This window comes from Chenopodium quinoa, unplaced genomic scaffold (assembly GCF_001683475.1).
Source record: "Chenopodium quinoa cultivar QQ74 unplaced genomic scaffold, ASM168347v1, whole genome shotgun sequence".
Classification (NCBI taxonomy): domain Eukaryota; kingdom Viridiplantae; phylum Streptophyta; class Magnoliopsida; order Caryophyllales; family Amaranthaceae; genus Chenopodium; species Chenopodium quinoa.
In genome coordinates, this window is record NW_018744501.1 from 1,134,153 (window position 1) to 1,155,348 (window position 21,196).

At 37.8% G+C, this 21,196-nt stretch overlaps 2 protein-coding genes and 1 pseudogene across 3 annotated transcripts; 1 reads left to right on the forward strand and 2 right to left on the reverse strand.

The window, feature by feature from the left end:
- Nucleotides 1-4,640: 4,640 nt before the first annotated feature.
- Nucleotides 4,641-7,796, forward strand: LOC110697815. Of its 2 annotated transcripts, XM_021875210.1 has the most exons (5): nt 4,642-4,840; nt 5,052-5,339; nt 6,505-6,615; nt 6,703-6,831; nt 6,962-7,794. In XM_021875210.1, the coding sequence occupies exons 2-5, from the start codon at nt 5,307-5,309 to the stop codon at nt 7,454-7,456; spliced, it is 768 nt and encodes a 255-aa protein (XP_021730902.1). In that variant the 5' UTR covers nt 4,642-4,840; nt 5,052-5,306; the 3' UTR covers nt 7,457-7,794. The 2 variants fall into 2 exon arrangements, with proteins under 2 accessions (XP_021730903.1, XP_021730902.1); XM_021875211.1 differs by lacking the exon at nt 5,052-5,339 and having other exon boundaries at nt 4,641-4,840; nt 6,962-7,796.
- A 367-nt stretch (nt 7,797-8,163) lies between these two features.
- On the reverse strand, nt 8,164-13,156 carry LOC110697910 (annotated as a pseudogene).
- On the reverse strand, nt 12,957-21,147 carry LOC110697816 (zinc finger MYM-type protein 1-like). The gene is made up of 4 exons (XM_021875212.1): nt 20,623-21,147; nt 20,482-20,543; nt 20,313-20,381; nt 12,957-20,061 (listed from the first exon to the last, which is right to left on the reverse strand). The coding sequence occupies exon 4, from the start codon at nt 14,431-14,433 to the stop codon at nt 13,207-13,209; it is 1,227 nt and encodes a 408-aa protein (XP_021730904.1). The 5' UTR covers nt 14,434-20,061; nt 20,313-20,381; nt 20,482-20,543; nt 20,623-21,147; the 3' UTR covers nt 12,957-13,206.
- Nucleotides 21,148-21,196: the final 49 nt, after the last annotated feature.

The following is a 21,196-nucleotide window of genomic DNA, read 5'->3' on the forward strand; positions in this document are numbered from 1 at the left end:
CCTTTTCCAAGGACTACGGTGGTGCTACTATTGCCCATGTAGACATGATCGCCGTCGGTTACATCTTCAAACTCAGTCATCAAACCCTTGTTTTCACATAAATGCCTTGATGCTCCGGTGTCCAAAATCCACTCAATTTTATTTTCCACCAAGTTGGCTTCAACCACCACCGCCGCTATAATATCTTCCATTTCAACAATGTTAGCTTGGGAGGTAGTGCCATCTTTCTTAGCTCCATGCCTTCGGTTGCATTGGTATGCTTTGTGTCCTATGATTCCACACACATAGCACGCCCCCTTAGGCTTTTGGATTTTGTTGTTATGCATGAGTGAAGTTTCTTTTGGACTTGTTGTTTCCCTTCTTCTTGAAGTTTTTCCTGTTTTTAGACACATTTAAAGGAGACTCAACATGATTAGCTTTAGAAGAATTAAGAGATAAATTTTCAAACTTATCCTTAAGGCGATTAGCCTCTTCGGTTCTCATGTGACTAATGAGTTCTTGGAGGGTCATGTCCTTCTTCTTGTGATTCAAGGAATTACGGTAGTCATTCCAAGAGGGAGGGAATTTCTCCAAGAGGACATTGGCTTGAAGAGTCTCACACATCTTCATGCCTTCACTAAGGATTTCGGTCACCAAGTTCTCATAGTCATGGACTTGAGTCATGATAGGCTTCTCATCATCCATTTTGAATTTGATCCACTTGCCCACCACGTACTTCTTTTTCCCAGCATCATTCGCTCCATATTTCTTTTCCAAAGAAGCTCATATCATCTTGCTTGACCTGAAATTGACAAATAATAAATCAAACAAAGAGTTGTTCATGTGGTTGAGTAGATGGCCACAAACAAGCTTGTTGTCCTTGTCCTTCTTCTTCAAGGCTTCCGTTGTGGCCGCCGGGATTACGGCTGTAGCGGTTTTAGCCGCTTCTTCCACATTCTTGAGAGTCTCAATAACATCTTCATTCAAAACATAGTCTACTTCCAATTGTTCAAAGAAGATTAGTAACTTTTGACCATCTCTTATAGTTGTTACCATCAATAGGTTCCAACTTAGAGAGGTCGGGAAGGGTGTTGTAAAAGGAAAAAGAGGAAATTCTGTGTGGCATGATGAATCACTGCCTTTGAAAACAAATTCCAGCGCAACCGGGGTGCACAATTGTAATCGCCGAATCGTTCCCTAAGGTTACACACTACTCTTACACTAAGACACTTTAGAGTAAGAGGTGAAGTCTATGAAAACTTATGCCCAAAGAACCAATGTGTTTTTGATATTTTTAAAGTATATAATCAGAAAAAAACCATCCTTCAATTTATAATGATGAAAGGAGGAAGATAGAAGATCATAGAGGAAGATAGATAATCAATAGAGGAACAAAAACAGAATAAAACATGGTGATTAATCACCATAAACAACCTCTTAAATGGGGGGTTACAAGAAATCATCCAAGAAGAAGAATCCAAGGAAGCTGTTGGAGTCCAACGAACGGGCTCGCTCCCGGTCGGGCGAGCACCCTGATAAAATCTGGGTTGCTCTCGCGCCCGGTCGGGTAGACTCTGCTATTTTCCAAACGTCCCCTCGCGCCCGGTTGGGCGGAGCTTGCCCGGTCGGGCAAGCACCCAGTCAAAATCTGGGTTGCTCTCGCGCCCGGTCGGGCGACGGAACTCCATATTTTATGACTCCTCTTGCGCCCGGTCGGGCGGTGCTCACCCGGTCGGGCGCCCGTATCAGTCTACTTTGAATTTCCTTTCTTTATTCCAACATGTAGTTGGAGGAGAAATGTGGAAAATAGTTGTGTTAGAACTCATTTTGGCCTTTTTCACTTGTTTTTCACGCATATGGACCTATAACTTAGTTTCTTCATACTTAGGTGCAATTTGAAAGCATAAACACTTGTGAGTAGGTGATATAGGTATGTTATGACCAATTATAAGGTAGTTTGAGGAGAATTATGGAAAATAGGCGTGTTAGAACTCATTTTGGCATTTTTCACTTGTTTTTTTCATGCATATAGACCTATAACTTAGTTTCTTCATACTTAGGTGCAGTTTGAAAGAATAAACACTTATGAGTAGGTGATATAGGTATGTTATGACCAATTACATGGTACTTTGAGGAGAAATGTGGAAAGTATGCGTATTATAACTCATTTTGGCCTTTTCCCTTGTTTTTAACGAATATGAACTCATATGCGTGAGTTGTTATTTCATAGCTGCTTATTACATCTCGTGTATCTGTTGCAAGGTACCTACTAAAAGAAGTGTGATGAAGCACGCACTCAAGGGCTTCAAAAGAGTCCGGATGAGTTGTACTGGGAGATAATTGGCGGGCGTAGTAAGAAGGGCCGAGTTAGGGGACTTGGCCGAGGTATAGAGTTGTACTACGGTTCCTTTCAGGGTCGAGGATCCGGTGCATCCCAGCAATACACGCCGTCGATTATTTCTCATTTGCAAGATCATTTCGAGAAATAAAAGAGTGCAAGCTATACAAACTTCAATGAAGGCAGAGATCGAGTCTCGAGTGGCGGCTCAAATGGCACAAATAGAGAGGAGGAACAAGGAGTTAATGGATGAGATGTTGAGTCGCATGTTTGGATTCAGCACCAAGGACACTTGTTCTACAATTCAGCCACTGCCACGAGACCCTCGAGACGACCTAGATTGTGGTGGAGGCCAGGATTCCCAAGCTTGCGTCTAGCTTAGCATTTCCATTGTTATGTTGTCTGTAGTTTTTGGTACTAGTAGCATCAATGCACAGTTTAATTGTATATACTTGTTCTACATATTAATTAAAGTTCCATGATTTTGCTTGTAAATAGTTCGATTTTATATAACAATTGTAAATATATTGTACCTTACACAAATTGCATTGGTGGAAAATAGGTTATTTGCAAGATTAAATAATAAATAACAAACATTGGAAATAGATGCTTGACATGTATTTCGACGGAAATTATCCATTGGTAGGTTGGATATTTTTGACTGATAAATGTTCCGTCGCAAATTTCCGACAAAATATTCCGTCGAAAAGCTGGAATATTCCGTCGGAAAGTTGGAATATTCCGTCGGAAATTTAGAATATTCCGTCGAAAAGTTGGAATATTCCATCGGAAAGTTGGAATGTTCCATCCGAAATTTGCGATATTTCCATTGAAAATTTGGAATATTTCGTCGGAAATTTTCGAAGGAAAATTATACTGCCGAAAAAGATCCAACTTTCCAACGGATAAATTCCATCGGAAATAGGGTAATTTCCGAAGGAATTTCTTTCCGTCGAAAAATTTCAGACGAAATATTCCATCGGAAACAGAAGCCAGGACGACACATTTCATTTGATGAAAATCGCCGTTTCGACGAAAATTCCGTCGGAAGTTTGTCAGTTTTCGACAAACAATTTCCGACTGAAATCCGTCGAAAATCGCATTTCAGATGGATTTTCCCTGTTTTCCGATGGAAATATTCCATCAAAACTTCTTATTTCTTGTAGTGGTCCATGAGCACAAATTCATCCTTTGAAACCCTAGAAATCAAATCGCACTGTTGGTTACCCCCGGCGTCATTCCCATAACAACCACTATAGCAGCTCAAAGCACTGAGATTAAGTACCACAGAAACACTAACCTCAAATTTCTGAAATTTGGTTCGAAATTGATTCGATTTTGTTGTTGTTGGGAAAGCACATCGTATATTGAATTATATATGGGCTTGAAATTAAAGCTAATATTTATCGATTTGCATGAATTAAGGCTGTAATTTTTTTGATCTTGAGAAAATACGAACAAATTTCGTTCGAACTTGCAGCCCTAAAAGGAATTACAAATGACGCTGCTACAGGAAAGACAAAGACGATGAAGAAGAGCCACCATAGGAGAGACATTGACGATGGAGAAGAGCCGCCATAGGAGAGAGAACGATGGTGGAGAAAAGCTGCCTAGGAGAGGATGATCGATTGATTATTTTTGGGGAATAAAAGATAAAGGGTGGGTGTTTTTGTTTGGAATTAGATAAGGTAGCGTTGTATATTTAAATCGGTACCTTTCAAAGTTATGGGTACCGGTTTTTGTAAACCGGTACCTTTTAAGGGCCTTTTTTTATTTTTATTTTATTTTAGCCTCTAGATGAGCATTTTAGGTAGTTAAAAATTTCTGCCTTTCTTTTGTTATCTTTTTTCTTTTTTCTACTAGTGAGTTTGACCGGCACATTTGCTGAGACGTAACTTTGACCATTAATATCTTTAATTTTCTAATAGTAAAAATTGTAGCAAAATTAAAATTATGAAAATCGACACTGTAATTAATCTAATGATATATTATATATATGATAACATATATTTATTTTATAATACTACCTCCATTTCATTTCTGTGCAACATTTACTAGAAAGGGTTGCTACACAATAAGTGCAATAAATGTTTTCTATAAGTGATGTATGTAAATAGTGCAAAAGTCGAATTGGTTCAATTACAAAATTGAAAAAGTGATATAAGATGTTTTATCAAATATTATGTTAAACTAATTATGAAAAACTTTAAGAATAAACGTGCGTAACATGAGACCTAAAATAGTAGTCCACTAAGGCGTTAACCACTGTTTTTTGCTTTTTTCCCTTTTGTGTTGTATATATATTCTATAACAGAGTAGGTAATTTGACATTAAACTCCACAATAATACCTTGGTGGGTTAGTGAGTACATACAAGTATTTATTTATTGTTGATTTGTTCCCGTTTGACAGCGCTCAACAGCAGTAGTTGGTCTCTCTCTTCGCTTGTTGCTGCTCATCCTCCCTTTCTCTCGCCTGAATACAACCGCCGACCAAAATTGAGCTAGACTACACCGTAACCAAGGTAAACCCACATTGACACCTCCTTCACTATAACTCCTGAATTTTGTAAAAGAGTCCTCTTTTATACATTAAATAAAAAAAATAAAAATTGTCTCCGTATGTATTGATTTGGAATCTTTTATGTATGATATGATTTTTGTGAATGATTATATACTTCATTTTATATACCTTCAAATTCAATCGTGTATCTTGATTTGGATTGTTTTATGTAGGCTATGTTAAACAACGTCCTAAAATTATCTGGTAATACCCGAAAATAAAAAAACAAAAGTATAAAAATAACCCTAATATAAAAAACGGGTTTTTACCCACTTACTCCATCTACCTCTCATATACACTTCACTCCTTCACATCAAACACCACGACACTTCAAGCATCACTTCAATTCTAAATTATCACCACCATCACTTTAATCCTTCTCCATATCAAACACCACCACCACCACTTCAATCTTTCACCATTTGAAGATGAACAAAGGGAAGGCGCCTATGGAATTGCAGGTAATTTTTTTTAATTCGGATTAATCTGGAAACGATCAGAAAGTCATTTCTCCCATGAAGAAACGACTACCTGGGTCGTATCTCATGATTCCAGATCTTCGGTTTTTTTTTTTTTTTTTTTTTTTTTTTTTTTTTTTTTTCTATTATTATTGTTTTTCGTAATGACATTTTGGAAAATAATTTGATGTTTTTCCTTGATGGGACCGCGTATGTGTCATAAGTGGGAGCCTCATATCTTGACACATATTCCTTGAGTAACAAAACTTGTTTCTCACAACGAGAAACAGAGAATTATCCATTTTTTATTATTATCTTTCTTGTTGTTTTTGTTGTTAGTGCGGTTAATAACAATAACAATAATAATGAAAAAATAATAAAAAACAAAAAAAAAAAAAGAGCTGAAAACGATCCCAAGATAAGAAACTGGAGAAACGATTTATCAGGTCGTTTCTCCCATGATACGAAATTTTTGTAAAAAATATAGGGTCTGTACGCTCCGTCATATGCAACATTTGGGTTCCGTCATCGTCGCCCATATCCAGTAAATGTCAAGGTTTTTTATTTGCAATGGGTACATACAGTTGTGGTAATTTAAGTCAAAGTTTTTGATTTACAATGGATACAGTTGTGATAATTTGTCAAGATTTAAAAATCGTAGTCAATTTTCTCAATGAAAATGTCAGGTAAATGAGGTAAATGTCAAATAAGCTACCAATATAGGGGATAGGTTTGTCTTTCCATAATTTTAATTTTTTTTTTGACATTACTTGGTAAAACACGGACTTTGTTTATATTTTCAAGTCATTAGAAAACATGGAATGAAAATATGATAATGATTCCCAAACACGACTTTGATTGATTTATATGGTTTGAGTAATTGAATTTATGAAAATGATGATTGAACTTCATTTGGAATAAATCACGTGAGAATGTTTTGACGACGGTGTTTAAAGTTGTTAATAATTCTAAATTATTGTCTAGGGATATAATTACCTCTGTTTTACATTATATACAACAACGGAGTATTTATTGTGAGATTTATAAAATTCTATTGTTGCACGTGACGTGAAACTAACGTGGTAAGTTAAAATTTCCATGCTTCTAAAACTTAGAAAAAAAAAAAAAAATATCATCTGACCTATGAAACAATGAAATCATTTTCCAGATGTCTTACGCGGATGCATGCAGGAAGAAACCCGGGCCTTCACCGGCAGCACCCAGAAAATCTTCAAATTCCGAAGCTCCTTTGCCTCCTTACTATGTATTTATCCTGACGGTACTTATAATCAAACTTTTTACAAAATAATTATTTTAATTACTACAATGTTGTAGTCTATAGGTTTATAATTTAACTATTGTGCAGAATGCAAAAACATTCAATATATTAAATGGAAATTATAACGGCGAACATAAGAAGTTTGTGCTTCATTCATTACGTCTTTTTAAAGAACCCGAAAGCAGCAAGGATAGTGAACAAACATATAATGAAGAAGTAAGTTATATATTGCTGTGTTTTTTTTTTTTTTGATGATAATTTGCAAAAGCAGAGTTGTATAATAATTTCAATTTTTTGTTCATGGATAAATTGTTATATTTATCTTTTTTTTTTTTTTTATCAATAGGTGGATACAAAATACGGAGAGCGGTTTGAAAAAATTTCTCCTGGTTTGAAACGCAATCAAAGGGGTATTGAGCATCGGAAACATCAGTACCTTAATCACGGTTATCATCTTCAACTTCATGGTTTAGATCAGCGAAAATATTTTGAGAAAATGATTGAACTATATAACGATTTCAAATTTAATCAGAAGCTGAGTGAAGTTGCTAATATTCTCGGCCTCCCTAAATCTGGTGTTCCAATTTCAAATCAAAATTGGAAAATTGCTGATATAAAAAGTCATGATAGCATACTAAAAAGTAAGTTAGATGGCTGTGATCCTGGCATATGCTATGCACAAGACCAGCGTGGAAAGAAGTTTGTTTATGAGTATAGACTCTATTTAGACCAGAATTTTAAGATCGTGGATGCGCCTGTTGGTTTTAAGGTTGAATTCCTGCCATGCGTACTCCAACTGGAAGATTACGATTTTGAAATCGGTATGAACGAAAAGGCATGAGTAGCATTGCTAAGGCTTTGAGGACTGCGCTCGGGTGAAGGTTTGCTAAATTGTGTTTATTTCATGTCATATATGTAATATTATGTACTTGTATTGCTGTAAGATTTGGGTGAAGGTTTGCTAAATTGTGTTTATTTCATGTCATATATGTAATATTATGTAATTTTATTGCTGTAAGATTTTGGTGAAGGTTTGCTAAATTGTTTTTATTTCATGTCATATATGTAATATTATGTACTTGTATTGCTGTAAGATTTTGGTGAAGGTTTTCTAAAGGCTAACAGTGCCAGAGCCTAAACTTAGTTAATGAGCATTCTTTTAAGCTAATGGCAATGTCATATGGTCATGTAAATGCAAGAGCAAAATAGGATCATATCTAAATGAGAAGGAACAATGCATCATATGCTTTGATTCTGCAAGTTACTCCCTCCGTTTTTTTAAATGCAACACTTGTGTATGCACGGGATTTTAAAAAACAATAATTTGTTTTAATATCATATTAGGCTAATGGAAAAGTGGATGATTAATTTATTTGGATAAAGTACAATGGGACCATCTAAAGATAGTATGTGAGAGAATAGTTTTTTGAATGAGAATCATGAAAGAGAGATAAATAATAAAATATTTTGAGTGTGGCTTTATAGAGGAGAGAAATAATAAAATATAATATAAAGTTACCAAAAATAAAAGTAATACAAAAAAAAAAAAAAAATCCTTAAATGATAGGTGATGTATTTAAAAAAACAGAGGGAGTAATAAGTAAACAATGAAACCAAATGCATTTTAATACCTACCGAAAGTAAATAAATAAAGACTTAGACATTTACTAATAAATTGGAAACAAAGACAAATATATGCTCACCCACTAGTTAACAAGATGTTAGCTTAACAAATATATAAAATAACAATTGCATTTCATTGGCTGCACATACATTGCCTGTTTTGATCGATGTTTGAGAGTAAAGGGGAGGGTATGTGAACTCCGGATTCAATATAGTAGATTTAATTATGGGCAGCCCGGTCCAACCTGCTGGCCCAACCCTACTCGGCCTGAGTTTGGACAAGTTTAGGCAGCGTTTTTCTGGCCTAAATTTTTTTGGGCAGATTTAAATATGTATTTTTTTTTTTTACGATTTTTAGTTATTTTTTTAGCCCGATCCAACCCATACTTTGATCACCTCTATTATATAGCGAGTTCCCCACCATCCATAACAAACAAGCTTGGTTATGTTATATTATCTATCTACTAAAAAATTGGTTACACATGATAAATACTGAGTGATGTACTTGATACGCACATACATTATACATATGATTTACATATATGAGTCTCCTTTTATTATTGAAGGACTCTTGGCATTCAAAATAAAAAACTGGATGATTTTATAAGGCCCACCTAATTTATTTGATTAGATTATATGGGTCTTTGTATAAATTGTCATATGAATATATGGATCACCTTTTAAATACAATCTTTTAAGAAAATAAAAATAAAACAAATTAATTGCAAATAAATAATTAAATGAAGTGTGACAAAACACAACAGTAGTAGAATTGAAGAAACATGCAATTTTTACTTGATTTTCACAGTAGATGCTGCACCAAATGGACACACACATTCAAAATAAAAATTAAAATAAAAAAATAGTACATAGATATGTGAGGGTAATGATAAGGATGCACCCCAATTCTTAATCTGATGTTGTTCATCTTCAGTAAGGACTAACCGAGGTAGAAGAAGTTGATCGTTAAGCCAATTGTTTTTATCTTCACCTGCATCAGGAATAAGGGAGCCTGGTAGTGAAACTTGATCGATATCATCCTTAAAATGACGAGCATTATCTTCAAGGTCGCTCCTTTTTCTTTTCAGTTTCAACTGGTTCTGATTATGTATCCCCCGAATAGTTGTGTTGTAAGAGCACCCACAACTCCGGGTTGTCAGACTCTGAGGGGAGATTTAAACAACCATCCACGTTGAGATACCTTAGAGAAGTACTGAGGAGTAGCCCTCTATGTATGCTACTCAGATTCGGAAGCCTCAACAATTTTAGCCTCCAGAAATTAGGGAGAGCAAGTATGGATTCGGGTGCTTTGAATATCTGCTCTATCTTTGGGCAATCCACCACTTCTAGCTGTTGCAAAGAAGAAGAGAGGTGCAGGTCCTTATCAATGCTTCCCAACTAGGGTAAATTTCCCAAACTTATATCCTGCAATTTAGAATGAGCCAATATGGGATTGGGTTGTGGATTGAAAGCATTCATGGGATCAACTACTAGTGAAACTGTCTCATCCTGTGAAGTTGAATCTCTCTCGAATATCTCTTCTAACTCTTCACAGTCCCATACACAAAGCTTTTCTAGCTTAGTACAGAGATGCAGGTTCATGTCAAGTCTTGTAACTTCGGTAGATAACCTATGTTTAAATAAACCAAATTAGGAAGAGCAGGAACGGAGTTGGATTGACAGCCGTTGTTTGATACAAATATCTCCTCCAACTCCTCACAATTTGACAACACAAAATATTCCAAGTTTGGAAGAGAAAGATGTTTCTCCACGAGGGGAAAGGTCACTTTTATTTTTGGACAAAATTCTATTACCAGACGGCGAAGCTTGGAAAAAGTGCATCCCTCGAATTCTATTATCCCTCTTAAATCAGGCAGATCACGCATATTTATGTCCTTTGCTATCAATGATGATGGTGATGATATGTATTTTAAACCTTTGCAAGAACTTACAGACAACACCCTCAAGTCTATTGCCACACCCAAGGTGGGAAAAGCATCTCCCAGGTTTCTTCTGCTCACATTACATTCAAGTATCTCCAGCTTTTCAATTGTTGTAGGGAGCAAATAAGTGGTTTATCATCTCCTTCTGCCCAAGCTACAAACACTATATTCTCATCCTCCCAAAAATATTCATGGATCCAATTCTTTAGACAATCATAAATTGTTTTGAACAATTTCGGGTCATGAAGCCAAAATCTGTAGCAACTTAATGAAGATGGTAAAGATTGAAAAAGCTTATTAACTCCAGTGATGTCTGACACATCCCAAGGACAATAGCTTACCTTTTCTAAACATTTCAATCTTTCTATCCCCTTTGGTGCTTCTTCAAGCTTTAAATCATATATTAGATCGATCCAGCACCCTCAATTTTGAAAGCTTTGCTAAAGATGGCACATATGTTAACTCGTCACAGAACCAAGTAATAGCGCCCTTAGATTTTCCAAATCAGATACATTCTCTAGTAACCTCTCAATATTAGTTCTAGATAAATCAAGAACTGAGAGGGCTTGCATGTGTAGAAAGAATGATTTTGGGATCACTGTCAGAGGATTTTTATTGAGCTTGAGCAATGTAAGTTTAGTGTCGGAGGTGCCACACCACATGGGATATCATTGATTCTATTTTGACTCAATGACGCCTTTACCAGATCCTTGCTCCACTGCTCTTCTTCTGGTACTTACTTCAGTCGAAGTCTAGATTTTGTCATAAAACCAAGGATATCTTTTTGTGATCATAATAGACAGATCTCTCATCAAATCATGCATCTTAACACATTCATATCCACCATAACCCGTGCATGCTTCCAACAAGCCCAAGTTTATTAGTCTATTCAAGATTGTATGGCCCTTTTTCAATTGTTTTGATCTGCTCCCTACATCATCCAGCAATCCCTCTATAATCCATCCATGTATTAGCTCCTCCCTTTTAATCTCATAGTCTTCAGGATAAAGTATGCAACTTAAGAAGCAATTCTGCAGCATCCAGTCATTCAGGCGATTGTAACTGTACTTTAATACTGAAAACACGTAGTCTACCATATCACCCTGCTCACAAGCAGATTGTCTCAGCTCATTTAAAGCATCATTCCATACACGGACATCAACCACCTGAGTCATACTGCGAGCCATTGTAGCAATTGCAAGTGGCAAACCACCACTCTTTGGCAATTGATCTTGCGATTCCTTTTACTTCCTCTGTAAGTCTGTCATAGTGCCCAAGCTTGTCAGCAAACAAATTCCAAGCTTCACCTTCTGGGAGAACTTTAACCTCAATGAGAAAGTCTTTGCATCCCATTTCTTGACACACTTTAGATGAACGACTACTTAAAATGATCTTGCAACTGCTGCCTTCAATAGGAAAGTCGATATCCATTCCTGAGAATGGATTCCATTTCCACATGTCATCTAAGACAAGTACAGTCGAGCCCATTGTGGATAATCTTTTGTGTAAAATAGCTGCTCTCTTCCTATCATCACCTTCTTCAGAAAGATCAACACCAAGCTCTTTAGCAATTTCATCTTGCAGTTTGAGCTTATCACAATTTTGCGAGACAGTTACCCAATAAGGACGTCCAAAGATGTCTGCTAGAAATTAGTATGGAAACATCAAGTAAGAAAGCTAGAGAGGAAGAACAATGGCAGCCTAGGGAATAATAGTAGTATTATCAAACAGAGTGTTTAACAATACAGGCCTCTTTCGAGAGGAAGAAGCTCTCCAAGTACGACAACTTAATTAATTTCTTCCTTCCATTCCCCTTTTTACAATCCCCTATTAATACCCCAAAATTACTCCCTAAAATAGACTTAACACACCTTAAGCATGCCAGCTAAGAAAAATAACAAACTCATAACAAACTTATCTAGAGATTACTATTTTACCCTTCTCACCAAACTGAATTTAACAACCTTACAACTTAGCATTCTTCCAACTAATTCTTGGGCCTTCTAGCATAAGTGAAGCGAATATCAGGTCTAGGTTGGTTCCTTGCAATACCTCCCACCCAAAGTTTCACCTTGTCCTCAAGGTGGAAGCTAGGAAACCTGAGGTTAACCTCCTCAAAATGCTCCCAAGTGGCTTCAAACTCCTGCAATCCTTTCCAATGAATCAAGACCTCCATTGCAGCCTGTGAATTCCTCACACCCAGCACTGCTTCCGGCTCAACCTCCAGTACCAAGTCAGCTGACAACTCGCAGGGAGGCTGGTTGGACAATGTCCAGCACCCACGGCTTTCTTCAGTTGAGAAACGTGGAAGACTGGGTGTATTTTGGACCCTGGTGGCAGCTGCAGTTTGTAAGCCACCTTGCCAATCCTCTGAACAACCGGATAAGGCCCATAGAAACGAGGAGCCAGCTTGGTATTAGACCTTCTCACCAATGACCCGTGTCTGTACGGTTGTAGCTTGAGGTACACCAAGTCACCAACCTGAAAATCACCCTCACGCCTTCCCTTATTCTCATATTGCTGCATATACACCTGTGCTTGCACCAAATTAAACTTTAAGTCATCTAGAATAGCATCCCGTTCCTGCAGCTGTTCTTCTACCGAGGACACAACTGTAGTCAGCGGCGGAGTCAGGATTTTCAACTTGGGGGGACAAAATGCTTAACTTACGAAAAGTTTAACAAAAAAAAAAAAAAAAAAAAAAAAACTCACACACAAATTGGTTAATACTTAATATTAAAATTTCAAAATACAAATAAATACTTAGTCATACAATTCAAAATAATGAAAAAATTTACATAAACATTACATTAAAATTACAAGTTCATTCTTCGAGTCTTCATACTTTGAAATCGATCAATAATTTTTTCGTCGGAAACTCGTAAGAAGACATCCTTCTCAATAAAAGTGACCAAACAATCATTCATAAGTTGATCACCCATGCTATTTCGCAACTTGTTTTTAACACATGTCATTGCGGAAAACACTCTTTCAACACTTGCCGTGGCAACGGGAAGAATCAACATCAACATAACTTGATAAGCAAATGAATAAGAGGAAAAGTCTTATGCTTATTGGTTTTAACAAGCATCATAGAAAGAGAATTAAGGTCATTTAAACCTTGAAATCTTTCATCATTTAGCATATTCTCCATGAATACATCAAGTTGACATTCAAGAGCCATCAAATCAAACCTTGAAAATTCTTCGGGATAAAAAGAGGCAAGTTTAAGTACCTTATCTTTATCATAGAATGAGAAGTTATCTTTAGGACTTAAACAAGCCATACATGTTAGTAACTCCATATTCCTCTCATTAAATCGTTCATCAAGTTCTTTAAGATGCAAATCAATAAGAGGCAAGAAAATTCCAACCCGAAAATGATGTTCATTTGTTGCTTCTTCAACAAAACGTCTTGATCTTCCATGAGGAACATAAAGAGAATCCATAGTGGGAATAACAATACCATGTTTAGTGCAAAATGAAGTTACCTTGTTTAAGAGAGTATCCCATCCTCGCTCCCTCATTTTGTGCAACACCGTTTTTGTATAAGTAACAAGTTCCATGGCATTTACAATATCTTGCTCCTTTCTTTGCAAAGCAACACACAAATCATTAGTGTATCCAAAAATAGTCAACATCAAGTGAGCAACAAAAATAAAGTCAAATGACTCTAATTGTCCTAAAACAATTTGAGCTTTGAACTTATCTTCCGACGCACCATGCTTCCCAATTTGTACAAGCACCTTAACAATTGTAGGAAATAAGAGGATGACATTTAAAAGTGACTTGTAATGAGAACTCCAACGAGTATCCCCGGGCCTACTCAAACCAAGTTCTTGATTTAAACCCGATCCACTCACAATATCCCCAACATCCAAGGCTCGAGCAACTTCTTGAGCTTGATCTTGACGAATCATTTCTCTTCTCTTGCAAGAAACTCCAACCACATTCAATAAATTTCCAAGTATCTCGAAAAGCCAACCACAACTATCATTCTTTTTAGCAACGGCAACTAATGTTAGTTGAAGTTCATGAGCAAAACAATGTATATAGTAGGCACGTGGAGTATCATTCATAATCAAAGTTTTAAGGCCATTTATTTCACCCTTCATGTTGCTAGCTCCATCATACCCTTGCCCTCTTATCATATATGGGCTCAATGAATGTTCAACAAGTAAAGACATGATTGCATCTTTAAGAGTTAAAGCGGTAGTATTAGCAACATGAACAATGCCTAAAAATCGCTCCATTACCTTTCCACTGTCTCTATCAACAAAACGCAAAACAAGAGCTAGTTGTTCTTTTTGGGACACATCACTTGACTCATCGGCCAATATAGCAAAGTAATCATCACCAACTTCTTCTATTATGCACCTAGTTGTTTCTTTGGCACAACAATTAATAATGTCCTTTTAAATAGGAGGGGAAGTCATTTAACAATTTTTAGGTGCATTTTCAAGAGTATGTATCCTTACTTCCTCAACCTTTTCTCCTAACCACTTCAAAAGCTCAAGGAAATTACCCCTATTGTATGACTCCCCACTTTCATCATGTCCACGAAATGCCAAACCTTGCCCCAAAAGAAATCTTAAACAAGATAAAGATGCTTTCAAGCGGATAAAATATTCACTTTTAATCACATCACTTGCATTGTCAATCACATTCAAGATTGATTTTTTTTTTCATCTCTTAAATTCACATATTTCTCATAAGCAAGATTATGAGCACTTTTAATTCCACCAACATGCTTCTCAAATCTTTCCGGTTTATTCCATGCCCTAAACCCTCCATCAACAAATGCATCACCCCCCGGTTTAATACCAACTTCATTCTTGAACAAGTAACATACAAAACAAAATGCAGCATCTTTTTCAATACTATATTCAAGCCAATCCCATTTGTTGAACCAATGAACACTAAAGCGACGCAAACCAGACACTTGTCTTGTAGGGAAGTCATGAGTTTTTGGTTGGCAAGGTTTTTTAAGAATATAACCCCTCCTAACAGCATTTCGTTCATTTGCGGGGTAATCCATAATGTTTATTCTTTTTCCCGGATCATGAGGAAGAAGTTCAACATCATACACAGAATCTTCCTCTAATGGTACATTACTATTACTTGAACCACCCATTTCCATACTATTTTCTTGACTTTGAGGGGAGCTAAATGAAGGTGAGTTATTGGACTCATTTTCATTGGACTCATTTTCATTGAGTCTTGTTCTTTTAAACAAGAATTGTCGAAGATCGGGTTGTTTAGTTGTCTTGGATTTGTTTGAACTTGGTGAATCTTTTGATATATCCTAGTTAAATCGAAAATTATATATCAATTTCCACAAGACCACAATCCACATCATTACATAATAACAAAACCTAAGATTTTAAATTTCTAATTCAACTACACATTTCAATAATTTACAATAATTAATAATTTAAATTCACATTTCACAAAAACAACCAAACACTCAAACAGGGGAAACATTCAAACAATCAAACAAATATAAATCAATAATCATTTATCAATTCAATAATCAATACCCACAAGGCCACAAATGACAAATTCACAATAAAAATATAAATTATAAAACAATTAAACATTTAAACAAGTAATGAAATTCACTTAATTCAGATTTACATAATTACATAATCAATTAATCATACCTCCATTGAAATTCACAGTAAATCTATAAATGCGAAGTTGCCGACTTGCGAACTGCTGCTGCAAACACTTTACACTTGAACACCAAACGTCCAAACTGCTGGCTGTGCTGCGGTGGCGCGGTGCTGGGCTGCTGGCTTGCTACTGCAAACAGCAAACACGAACTCACGATTCACGAAGACACGATTCACACGAATTGAAGGCTCAAGGCTGTCCGCTGTCGTCTGTCGAACCTCGTCACTGGCCTCACTGCAGCGAACTGCCGGAGAACGGTGGACAGCGTCAGGCGACTCCGGCGAGGTGAGGGCGAATCGAAGAGAGAGAAATTAAAAATTGAAAGACTTAGGGTTTGGCTGCAAATGTCGCACAGAGCACTCAGTAATTGCGTTTTTTTGTTTTTTTTTTTTAAAATTTTTTTTTTAATTTTTTTTTTGAAAATGGGGGACAAGTGTCCCTACTCGTCCCCTTCTAGCTCCGCCCCTGACTGTAGTACCAGCTGAAAATCGCAGCAAGTGAGGAGGATCCCGTCCATACACAGCCTTGAAAGGGGTGTAATTAGTGGCGGTGTGAAAAGAAGTATTGTACCAGTATTCAGCCCATGGAAGCCAGCGAGCCCAAGTGTGGGGTTTCCCGTTCACAAAACACCTCAAATACGACTCCACTCCCTTATTGACAACCTCTGTATGGCCGTCAGTCTGGGGGTGATATGCTGTACTTCGCATCAACTGAGTACCCTGAAGTTTAAACAATTCAGTCCAGAAAATGCTCAAAAAAACCTTGTCACGATCAGACACAATAGACCCTCATATACCATGCAGCCTTACCACCTCACTTACGAAGCTATGAGCCACGCTCTGAGCAGTATAAGGGTGTTTAAGAGGGATAAAGTGCCCATACTTGGTGAGTCTGTCTACCACCACAAGTATGGTATCCCAACCCAAAGATTTGGGTAAACCCTCTACGAAGTCCATTGAAATGTCCTCCCATACTTGTTCCGGAATTGGTAATGGTTGGAGAAGCCCCAAAGGAGACAGGGTTGAATTTTTATTTTGCTGACAAACGTGGCAATGTTGCACATACTTAGTTACATCTTTATGCATCCCAAACCAAAACCACTCACTAGCCAGCCTGTGATAAGTTTTAAGATCACCCGCATGCCCTCCCACTAGAGAGTCATGGTATTCTTTCAGCAATTTGGTGGTCTAACTCACAATTGCCTCGGAATTACTACCCGGCCTTTGTACCTCAACACCCCATTCTCAAAGGTGAACTACTTGGGAGTATTTTCCTTGTTGTTAAGCTGAGAAATCAAGCGTTGCAGCACCTCATCCTTCTGTATAAACGATTATACGTAGTCCCAACGCAGGCCACATGAAGTGACCATAGAATAACACTCCATAACCGAGCTAAATTGGCGGGATAAGGCATCCGCCACCTTGTTGGCAAGACCCGATTTGTAGTGTATCTCAAAAGTATACCCCAACAGCTTGCTTATCCATGTTTGGTAAGCTTGACCCACTTCCCTCTGTTCCAGCACGTACTTGAGGCTCCTCTCATCAGTACGAACAATGAAGTGACGGCCTAATAAGTATGTCTCCATTTCTCTACGACAAACACTATAGCCATCAACTCCATTTCATATATAGGCTTGCCACGATTTCTCTCTTGCTGAAGTAAGCTATCGGATGGTCTGCTTGCAACAAAACTGCACCCAACCCATGCCCTGAAGCATCGGTTTCCACTACGAAGGGTAAGGAAAAATTTGGAGCAACCAGAATCGGGGCACTCACCATAGCAGACTTGAGGGCTGTGAAAGCTGTGCTAGCAGCCTCGCTCCATCCAAAATTGTCCTTGCGTAATTGATCAGTCAAGGGTTGCGCAATCATCGCATAGCCTTGTATAAACTTGCGATAATAGCCTGTAAGACCAAGAAAGCCTCGGAGCTCTCTCAAATTCGAAGGAGGGGGCTACTCTAACATTGCTTGGACTTTAGAAAAATCCACTTCCACCCCGGCTGCTGAGATAACATGGCCCAAGTACGCCACCTTAGCCTTTCCTACTTCACATTTTTTGAAGTTGGCATACAGTTAATGGTTTGCAAGAGTCTGCAACACCTGTCTCAAGTGTGTTATATGAGTATCCCCAAAAGGGCTGTAAACCAGAATGTCGTCAAAGAAGACGAGAACAAATTTCCGCAAGAATGGCTTGAATATCTCATTCATAAGTGACTGAAAAGTAGCAGGGGCGTTGGTCAGCCCAAACGGCATTACGAGAAACTCATAATGGCCCTCGTGGGTGCGAAAAGCTGTTTTATGGACATCCTTAGGTCGAACTCGAATCTGATGGTACCCAGATTTCAGGTCAAGTTTCATGAATACAGCCGAGCCACCCAATTCATCTAACAGTTCATCAATGATAGGGATTGGAAATTTTTCTGGAATTGTTTCTTTATTTAATGCCCTATAGTCCAAGCAGAATCGCCATGACCCATCCTTTTTCTTCACTAGCAATACGGGACTAGAGTAAGCACTGGTTGACGGTTGAATGATCCTAGCACGAAGCATGTCCGAGACTAACTTCTCGATCTCATCTTTCTGTGATTGCGGGTACCGGTATGGCCTGACACTAACTGGGTTAGTGCCACTACGGAGCACAATAGCGTGCTCAATCTGACGGTGCGGGGGAAGTCCCTCAGGCATGTTGAAGAGATGGCTGAACTCCTGAATTAAGGGCTGGAAGGCCACTGGGACATCTGGTACTAACTCCTCTGATTCCTCAAACATATTCAATTCAATTAATTACCCCTGACCTTCCGAACATGGCTTTCAGAGTGATCCCCGTCCTTCCCAAGTGAGGATCACCCTTCAAGGTGACCATATCACCCCCTAGTTGGAATTTCAGAGTTCGTGTCTTCCAATTGGTGGTGATTGTACCCAATTTTTCCAACTATTGAATGCCAAGGATGAGATCCGAACTACCCAGAGGAAGAATGAGAAAATCCTCTAAGATCATTACACCCTGAAGGTCTAACAACACCCCTTTACACACGCCCTCGCTTTGCACCGCCTCACCGGTCCCAAGTGTAACCCCGAAACTCTTCGATTCCGTAGATTGAATACCCAAATTCTGTGCTGCTAAAGTGGAAATGAAGTTGTGGGTCGCCTCGGGATCTATCATTACCACCACAGATTTTCCGTTCACAACACCGGCTAACCGCATTGTTTTTGGGCTCGTCAGTCCCATGACCGAGCTCAGGGATACTTCTGGAGTCGATTGCGGTTCTGGTTGAGGTGGAATGAGGATCCCGTCTTCATCATCCTCCAAGAGCAACACGCTCAAGCCGCGGCGATGACAACGGTGGTTCACCGACCACTTTTCATCACAACGGATGCCCAAACCCTGCTCCCACTTTTGTTGAAGCTCCTTCTCAGTCAACCGCCTTATTTCGTCGGTGTTTTTTTTGGTTGTTGAAGGTGTTTCGGTTCGGAAAAGGGTGGTAGGTGGAAGTCCGGGGGTTCGGGTTTGTGTTTAGGGTTGTGGTGGTTGAGGTTGGAGTGTTTGGGTTGGATCGAAGGTTTGGGAAGGGGGTACGCCAATTGGGCATGTTTCCAGTAAGTTTGGGCCGTGGGAGAAAAGGTATAATTGATTCAATTGTCAAATTAGGCTCATAATTTTCTATTCCAGCATCATAACCTAATAAAAATGACCCTCTTAATAATGGGATCAATACTGAGTAGTTGTTGCTGCTTTATAAAGTATATAACCCCAATAATAGGCTATCAAAAAAAGACACACTGTAGAACAGAATGATCCACTTCTTTGGTTCATCTTACACTAACTTGCACTCACAGGATCACACAACCAAATCTATATCTGCTACTTAAGGTAGACCGAAACTAATGATATCATGATTATCATCCTCCTGTATGCAAAGCTCTGCATCACCTTAGTCCTCTAACTAAGGCCATCAAAGAGCCCCTAGACCTTCAAAATCCAATAAAATTAAACGGAAACCATAATCATCTATGACATCTTCATCATCACTACTCTAATTGAATTATCAATCAAAATAATTGAAATTAAAGGTAGAATTTTTACACCAGCTAAAAAAATTGCAACCTTAATATGCCGAATTATTGCCAGGAGGAAGACGAACAGAGTCCTACTCGATTTAGGTGAGGTCCATAGTGAGGAATCCTCCCATATAGTTTGCTTCTAATCTACAACCACAAATTATAAAAAGTCTTTTACCCAAAAACAAAAGATAAAATCAATAATTGAAATCAGAACAAAGAAATTACACCAAAAATCAATAGAAAAGAATAAAGAAATTACACCAAAGATCAACATCAATCCGACTTCTAACTAACGAATATTCAAAGCTACAAATCTCTAAAAAAAAAATTTTAAGTGTGCTAAAACAAACGATGACTATAAAAAGTATAACTGTATAACAGTTGAATAACCGAACCTGTGCAGCCATTTGCTCAGAATCAGAATTTGCAGAGTCACCTGAATTCTCTCAATTCTTCAACAAACCCTGTAGTTAATTAAATCACAATAAGTACAATTTCAGCAATAAATAACTCAAAATTCAGCCCAAAATTACCAAAATACCAAAAAAAATAAAATCAAAATACCTGAAGCTCGCCAATTATGTTAGCTAATTTTCCGTTTTTGACAAGGACAGGTCCAGTATAACCTGCAAAAGAAAAATGTGTGATCAGAATTAAAATTAAAATTAAAAGCAAAATTGAAGAGGGATGAGAGAGAAAGAGTACCAGCTCCGATAATGAGGAGAAACGCCCATTCCAGATTGAACGCCATTATAAATTTGTAATGGAGGAATTTACCCCTTTCGCCGCTTCAACAAAATCCCCATTTTTCATCAACTCCTTCACATTCCCTAAATTCCCACTCAATTTCACAATCGAAGCTTTCTTCATTTTGACGGAATAGTTGAGAGGAAAAAAGATAACCTGGTCGTGGCTGGGTGGTCGCCGACGATTCACCACCAGAACTCTTGAGAAACTCTCGGAAAAATGGGTTGAAATTACTGAAAATAGAGAGAGTAGAATCCAGCAGCAAGATAGAGGTAAAGTAGAAAATGAAGGGCAAAGGAAAAGGTGAAAAAGGGGGCAAAGTGAGAAAATATAAGGGCAAAGCTGTAATTGAACATTTTGAAGGGGTAAAAGGATCCGCACACTGTTCATATGGGACTCTCGAAAAAGCGGAAACCATTTTGAATGAATTTGGCTTTTAAAGGTTATGGATTTTTCCAATTATATTCTATTGCAAGTATTGTACTTCCCTTTGTGTTTAATAAATGAAATGTTTCACCTCAATGTGAAATTT

What these genes read in the sequence shown, in the direction of transcription:
- LOC110697815 (XM_021875210.1), top strand. Translation starts at nt 5,307, where the DNA reads ATGAACAAAGGGAAGGCGCCTATGGAATTGCAG. An exon ending in ACTATGTATTTATCCTGACG is followed by an intron (nt 6,616 to 6,702) that starts GTACTTATAATC and finishes ACTATTGTGCAG; the next exon opens with AATGCAAAAACATTCAATAT. An exon ending in AACAAACATATAATGAAGAA is followed by an intron (nt 6,832 to 6,961) that starts GTAAGTTATATA and finishes TTTTATCAATAG; the next exon opens with GTGGATACAAAATACGGAGA.
- LOC110697816 (XM_021875212.1), bottom strand. Translation starts at nt 14,433, where the DNA reads ATGGAGCGATTTTTAGGCATTGTTCATGTTGCTAATACTACCGCTTTA.